Raw genomic sequence first — 7,673 nt, 5'->3', positions numbered from 1 at the left:
GACCTTCTTTGCTACTGATATGTTATAAAAGTATTCTGTCAATCATTTCAATAAAACATTAATTTCAGCAGCAAGGCTGTGAGATACATTTCAGGTGTGTAATGTCCTGCGTATGCACGCCCACTTCGTAACTGAGTGTTTGCGTGTTATTGTGCGCAGTGGGGAGCCCGCACAAAGAATCATGTGAGAGAGATCAGTGGCGCTCGCTGGAAGCCTTTCGAAGGTGTGCGATGTTCCCTCGGGGGAAGGAGGAGACAGCTAATTACCGCTGAGATATTCCACTCGCCGCCTTCCTATTAGTCATATCCTCGTTACACTCAGGCAACCAAATGGCAAGGGTGGCGCTTTTCTTTCATCGGCTCCTCCTGTTTTTGCCGCAGAACTAAACCCAGATGGGTTTAAAGAATTAAAACGACAAACTCCAATTCAAATGAAGTTGGGAAATTGTGTAAAATGTAAATAAAGACTGAATGCAAACTACACTACAACCCATAGTCTGCTGCTTATTGCTAAAGAACGGAAAAAGCTAGAAACAAAGAAGAGTGTCTATGCTTTCTTTTGGTAGTTCGGTGCTTAAATGGTCACAGAACACAATATTCGGAGGGTCTTGAAATATCAGTCAAAGTGCTCGAAAACAGCTGGCAATATGGGGAAGTGAATGAAATAATGGAAACATAGTACTATATGGTGTCCATCCATCCATTTTCTGAGCCGCTTCTCCTCACTAGGGTCGCGGGCGTGCTGGAGCCAATCCCAGCTGTCATCGGGCAGGAGGCGGGGTACACCCTGAACTGGTTGCCAGCCAATCGCAGGGCACATAGAAACAAACAACCATTCGCACTCACAGTCATGGCTACGGGCAATTTAGAGTCTCCAATTAATGCATGTTTTTGGGATGTGGGAGGAAACCGGAGTGCCCGGAGAAAACCCACGCAGGCACAGGGAGAACATGCAAACTCCACACAGGCGGGGACGGGGATTGAACCCTCAGAACTGTGAGGCTGACGCTCTAACCAGTCGGCCACCGTGCCGCCTACTATATGGTGTTAAAAAACAAAAACCAAATGCAAAGAAATTGGTTGTTTTAAGTTAGTGAGGTTTCGTGTTAGCGTCGCGGGTTTTGGCCTACTGTAGCACCTAGCGAGTATTTCTCTGTTTGACGATACCATTTAATAATGGCTGAAAGTGCTCCTGCTCCTTTTTTCCCCACTTCACTCAAACTCACATTTTGGCTCCCAACATTAAGGGACCATGACTCGTAACTAAATAAAAACTCATAAGTGGGCCCGTTTGTAAGTGAAGGCACCACTGTAAAGGGTAAAGAGAAGTTGGTTGAAAGTGTGGTTTTCTTCCCCTGAAATTGCTCTCCATTCCTGTCGGTGGCAATAATGCAAATTGCAACGTGGTTGACAACTACGAGACACCTGAAAGAAACAGCATCATTTCTGTAACTCCTCCGTTTATTGGTAATTTTAAAAATCCTGTATCTGTACTATAACGCAATGCTGTCTTAATTCTATTTGAATCCTGAAGCGTTGGCATGAGCGCTCGTCGTATCATTTATCAAAACAACCACTCATGCCAGAGTGGATGCCTGCTTTCGGTTTCATTGTTCGTACCGGTCAATAAGCTGTTTTTAATTGTGTATATTAATCACTTCAAGCAGACAGAAAACAACACAGCGAAAGATAAGATGAGGGCGAGGAGGTCTCAATTGATCGTGGCATTCACCTGCGCCACTGCAGGCTTGAGGGAAGATTAGTGACCTCGCCAACTCCTGCAGCCATCGCATTTAGCACAGTCTACTTTTTTCAGTTCCCCGCAGTCTGTGGTGCATCCTGTATTTGTGTCCCTGAATCTGACAAAAATGAAGGCCTCCCCACAAGTAGGTGTCACCATGGAAACAACCGTTTTTCAGCGCCCTCAACAATAGCTGTTAAATGAAAGGAGCTGTGATGGAATTAAAGACTAGGCTCAGTGCGTCATGCCGTCCACTAAGTGCTCGCGTCGTCGTCACCAGCCAAAGTGCACAGGGCCAATGTGCACCTGATAGCAGAAACTATGTCATCAAGCACATTAGCACTCTCGATGAGTCGTTTGTGTTTCTCCTAGCTAAAGGAACATATATACAATATACACGATGCATATGCGTTCACATTTAGGTATGGATTCGTCATCAGAATGATGAGACGCTGCTCTTTTCATACTGTCAGGTTTATTTACATAACCGCAAGACAGAGCGTCAACTACACGAACATCATTTGTGCAAATGCAGGCTTGCAAATCACACACACATCAAGTCAAAAGAAAAGACAACACAGCACAGGTTAACAATCGAAGTAAGCATGCACAAAGTCCCTTTATTTCCTTCTTTTAAAAAAAGTCAAATATTCACTCATGACGCCTGGATTGTTTCTTAACCATGTGGAATGTTGCATATTGGTGTTATGAACTGTAAACCTTGTTCTGGACAGTAGCAGCTGCGTGTGGTAAAAGGGAAGTGTCCTAATGAGAAATGCATCAAAATGCTTGAAAACTTGTGACTTGCTCATTTGCTCGGACACATGTGCAAGGTTAGATAAGCGCAACTAAGCAGCTCAGTGGAATCCATGCAGCTTCTTTTAATCCACATGCTGCTTTTATTGCCTCCACGATTTCCCCTCACCACCGTTTGCACCACCGTGGAAAGAAATTACACATGACTCTTCATACTTTGGATGGATTTTGAATTGCAGAGAACTCACTGAAACTTAATATTTTAATCTGTGATGTAACTATTCATCCAGAAAGCAAAATTAAGGGCCATTGTGGTGAGGCAATAAAGCTTTGTGAAACATATTTACAACATCTAATATATCTCATAATTCATAAAATGCTCGCCAGTTTCAGCTCTTGGTGATGTTTGGACTGACAAAAGTGTATTAAAAACAAGAATGAGAAAGAAATAGTTGTAACCCGAGAAAGAGAGTAGTAGAATTTAGAGTCAAGCTCATGTCAGTATCATTACAGTGGAACCTCGAAAGCAGGGGTGTCCACATCATTTGTGATATATGACTATTTGAAATTTCATGGTAGTTGACACACATGATTTGCCTTTGCGGGCCACATAAAATCAAGTGGCGGGCCGGATCTGGCCCTCGGGCCTTGAGTTTGACGGCTGTGCTCGAAAGTCAAGTGATCCTGTGGTCATTTGGAATTCAACAAAATTCAGGGTGTTGCCCCCAATCTCCATTTTCTATCATGCTTGTCCATAATTCAGACACGTACAGTCAACCATTTACGTTCCCACTTACGTACAATTTAAGGGCTGTTGGCTATTTCTGACTAATAATGGCTAAAACTACAACAAAAACCTCTCTATTTGCCTGTAGCTAACAGGGGTCTCCAATTTTTTGGGGAGTCGACACAAATGTGATGATAGTCGAGTCGACGTCCACCAATCGATGACGTCATTGATGGTTTTTTTTCCAGTTGTCAACTTGCTGCGCAGCTGCACAACTATCACAAGCTCAGTGTGACTCAACCCGGTTGCGCTGGCTCCACCCCCAACTCGCTCATCCAATCACATCCAGACACCTTCAAGGTCAGTCGGGACTTAAATCAAGTAACATTACTGCTGTTTTTTCTTTTTTTCTTCTTCTTTCGTACAACACTGCCTGCCGGCCAATTTCAGGGCACATTCAGACAAACAATTCACACTCACATTCACACCTATGGACAATTTACAGTCTTCAATGATACTCATGTTTTTGGAACGTCTCAGAGCTTCCGCGTTTAGGCTGATTTGCCCAAAAACAACCCTTGAATACGTGTTTGCAATCCTTCACCACTGACTTGACGCTAGACGTTTATGAACGAGCGGCAAGCTGGTAACTGAGATAAAACGTTTTTACAATATTCTTCAGCTCTCTGATTACCATTTGGTAGTGACACTCGCTTGTGGAAATCGTAACGCACAGATTGGAACTTTTTACACAAGCGCAGCATTGTGCTGACATGCTGAGATAAGCCAAGACAAGCTCTTTCCATGAATTGTGATTGATGTTTACTCCAGTTGTGTTGTTTTTCATTCTCTTTTTTTCCCCATCCCATCCCGCAGTATTGCACGCCAATCACATGAAGCATTTTTGTTGTTTTTGTTTTGTTACGGGGCCATACTTCCTTTAGGATCATTTACATTGGTACAGGTCCATATCGAGGCCCACTGGATCAATAGTTTTCCTGTGTGTGACAGGCCAGCCCTCCACAGTTGGCTTCTTCAAAGCAGTCCAGCAACACTGCATGCTTGTGTACGTGTGCGCTGTGTATCCACCAGTCGATAGAGTGCATCAAGAGAGAGCTGCGGGAGCTCCAGAGGAGCTAATGATGAATGTGTTTTTATTTTGGGTCTTTTCCTTTTGCTGAGTCAGGGCGCGTCTTGATTGTCTATATTCTGCACGTCACAATTCACGGCGTCACGACTCGGGGAGACGACAGCTTTCCCAACATACATGAAGAGTTTTGGTTGTAAAAATTGAACACGTTCATTATTTAAGACCCCGACCTGTTTCGGACCCTAAAATTGGGACAAATAAACTCCTAAGGATAATCCACCCATAAATCTTTCGCACCGCTTATCCTCACTACGGTCAGCGGTATGCTGGAGCCTATCCCAGCCGACTCTGCGCGAGAGGCGGGGTACACCCCGAACTGGTCGCCAGCCAATCGCAGGGCACATAGAGACAAACAACCACTCACATTCACACCTACGGGCAATTTTGGAGTCTTCAATGAATCTACCACCCATGTTTCTGGGATGTGGGAGGAAACCGGATTTGAACCTGGGTCTTCAGAACTGCGAGGCAGATGTGCTAACCAGTGAACCACCGTGCCCCAACGACACTCTTAAAGGATAATCTTATAAAACATTGTCTGGCATTTGACGTTGGTCAGGAATGGGGAAAATTAGAAGTAGGTCTTTCGTGTACGTAGAAAAAGTCTTAAGATATTTAAGTTCAGCTGATGAAAAATGGGAGTTAAAAAAAAAAGGGTTACGTTTTTTTGTGCAGTGTATAAAGCCAACCAAACAACAAATACTGTGTCAGTTTTCCAGTAATGAGCGCATTCATTTTTGTTACAAAATATTACTCAATCCTTATGAAAAAATGTGTACTGGAAACAATGTTAGTTGACTTCATGTTCAGATGTTCAAGCATTTTGTTTTGTAATGCACATTGGGATTTTCAATGATGGGATATGGGTTCCTTTCACAAGAGACAAAAACATTTTAAGCCCAAAATGAACTTTTTGGGAAACTGATTTTTTTTTTTTTTTTTTTTTTTTTTTTTTTTTACTTTTTTTCCACGCCACAGCTAAGGAGGTATACATGTCATTTTGTAATCAGAGTTTCTGGTTCAATCGCAGACATCTCACAGGTTCGCTGTCATTGCATCTTTGCTCTAAACTGCTCCCTCCGAGCAGTGTAGCACCTTGCTTGGCGTCCTGTGCTATCATTACATGGTGTTTAATATGATAATAGAAGAAAATGACCTATGTACAGTGGATTTAACAAGTCGACACACCCCTGTTCAAATGCCTGGTTTTATGGAGAGAAACAAATGAGACCAAGATAAATTCCACTGGGATGTGGCTGTGTTCAGAATTAACCAATTGCATTCATTGCATTGCATATTAAATGGGAGTCAGTGTTAGCACAAAATCTTGTCTTCTGTCAGGGGAAAAAAAGCCTCTCAGAACACCCAAAATGCATTGGGTTAATAATAAGAGCCACTTTAAATCCTGGCAGGTGTGTGCTGGCACCCTTTTAACATGAGTTTGAATATGAGTGGGTAATTCTGAATAGAGTCGCATCCTAGTTGTAAGACGTTGTGCTCACTTGTGCAATCACATTATTTCAGTTGTTTATTTTTAATTCCACTCTCGAAAAGACAATAAAAAATTAGTTGTACAGGGTCTAGGTCACATTCATTGTGGGAAAAGGTTTTGATATGATTTATCTTGGTCTCATTTTTTTTTTTTATAACAAAAAACCTGGCCTTTAAACAGGGTTGTGTAGACTTTTTATAAAGAACTGTAACACATACATATATTCTCTTCTTATATGCACACTAGTGAATATAATCGTATTCAAATTTCTGTTTGTGTTGCAGCTCGGATTTGTGCTTTCAACGAAGCTGATCGGTGAAACAACAAAGTTGCAGAAAGACGTCTACTACCGTAAAGGATGAGCGAATGTAGACAATACTTACAATATATTAGCCACTTGACAAAGTTACAAAAAGTGGGAAATGTCACGTTTTTATGTCCATAGGCCAGAGGCAGTTTCACAGGCAGATGAAGATAATCACGACACGTGACAAATCAGTGATTACGGTGATATTGGTGATAATGGTTGATGGTCCAATAAACTGGGAAGTAGGTGATTAATACTGATGACCACAAAAGGTCAAGCAGTGTTATTAATTGATCCGTTTCTGGACTTTGTAAGCATGACCTTTGTGAACCACGCCGAGTGGATAATTTTAACGTGTCATCCTCGTGAAGATTTGATCAATAAATAGTGTCCTTAAATGAAGCCAAACACATTCCAGTACATGTGATGACAGGTCAGTGTGGCATGCCCACAATAGGAACTGCATCAGCTTTCATTGTGATGAATGTATCACAGCCTGATTGCTTGTGTTACTCTTTGTAATATATTGTTAAATGATGATACTGGCAGAAATGAAAATAAATGAGACAAAAACTAAGAGGCTGTATTTCAGCGCCGGTGATGAATATCAGTCCTCCGTCGGTGATCAATGGATGACGGATTGGCTGGCATGCACAAAGCCAAGACAAATAAATATAATCCTTCAGATGCTGATTCAGCTGGGATGGTTCCGTTGCAAAGCCAGGGGTGATGTGGCGAATCCACACCGAGCGGAAAAACGTAACTCACAGGCCCTGGTGGAAAGTCGAGAAAATCTTCTGTAGGAGTGGAATAAATGATGTTGAGGATTTTTTTTCTCATCTTATCCCAGGAGGCAGGCAGGCGTCCCTCTCCCCTGTCTCAGTTTGAGGGACAGGTGCCGCTGTCACAGTTCAGGACTTGTTTAGGAGTTACTCTGTCGGGCTGGTGGCAACCGGGGTGAGGATGGGTGTGGGCGAGTCCCTCGCTGGACACATAGGGGGGATGGCCTTATGGCTGTAGTACTCCACAACCTGCTTGGGCACCTCTGCCAGGACACATTTGGCCAACGCTGCTGGTGAAGCCTGCAACACATTCATTGAACATTGGTGAGACCTACTGGAAGTTCATTTATTATGCCCCTCGATCGGAGCTGGGAACTCTGGCGGGTTTAGACCCTGGAGGCATCACCTGTCAATCATAGCAGAGACGTTGATAGACTGACAAGTATTCAGACTCGTGACTTTCCCACAGCTGAGAGCTTAGATAGCGATAGAGTCATTTAAAAGGCAATCTCCATTTCTTATGTACGTCGTTTCACTGATGCCCTGCATTTCTTAATTGTTTTCCCGATATCCAAAGTTTAGGCTTCGTTCGTATGTACATCATATTTGTATGAATAAATGACATTCCCACATATGAACAATGTACACACGGGGCTGTTTTTAATCTTAAAAACAAACACAAACTGTGTCTTGGCCTTCACTTTTTATGCGACAACTGC

At 42.8% G+C, this 7,673-nt stretch overlaps 1 protein-coding gene across 2 annotated transcripts in view; it reads right to left on the bottom strand.

The window, feature by feature from the left end:
- Positions 1 to 2,196: 2,196 nt before the first annotated feature.
- The window catches only part of LOC133468419 (large ribosomal subunit protein eL13), a 40,324-nt gene continuing 34,847 nt past the window's right edge, over positions 2,197 to 7,673 (bottom strand). For both annotated transcript variants that reach the window (XM_061754342.1, XM_061754306.1), the window contains one exon: positions 2,197 to 7,254. In XM_061754342.1, coding sequence (XP_061610326.1) covers positions 7,102 to 7,254 — 153 coding nt within the window. In that variant the 3' untranslated portion in view covers positions 2,197 to 7,101. The remainder of the gene's footprint in view (positions 7,255 to 7,673) is intronic.

This window comes from Phyllopteryx taeniolatus, chromosome 2, assembly GCF_024500385.1.
Source record: "Phyllopteryx taeniolatus isolate TA_2022b chromosome 2, UOR_Ptae_1.2, whole genome shotgun sequence".
In the NCBI taxonomy this organism is placed as follows: Eukaryota; Metazoa; Chordata; class Actinopteri; order Syngnathiformes; family Syngnathidae; genus Phyllopteryx; species Phyllopteryx taeniolatus.
Note: the sequence above shows the minus strand (reverse complement) of the source record. Positions and strands in the feature narration are given on the sequence as shown.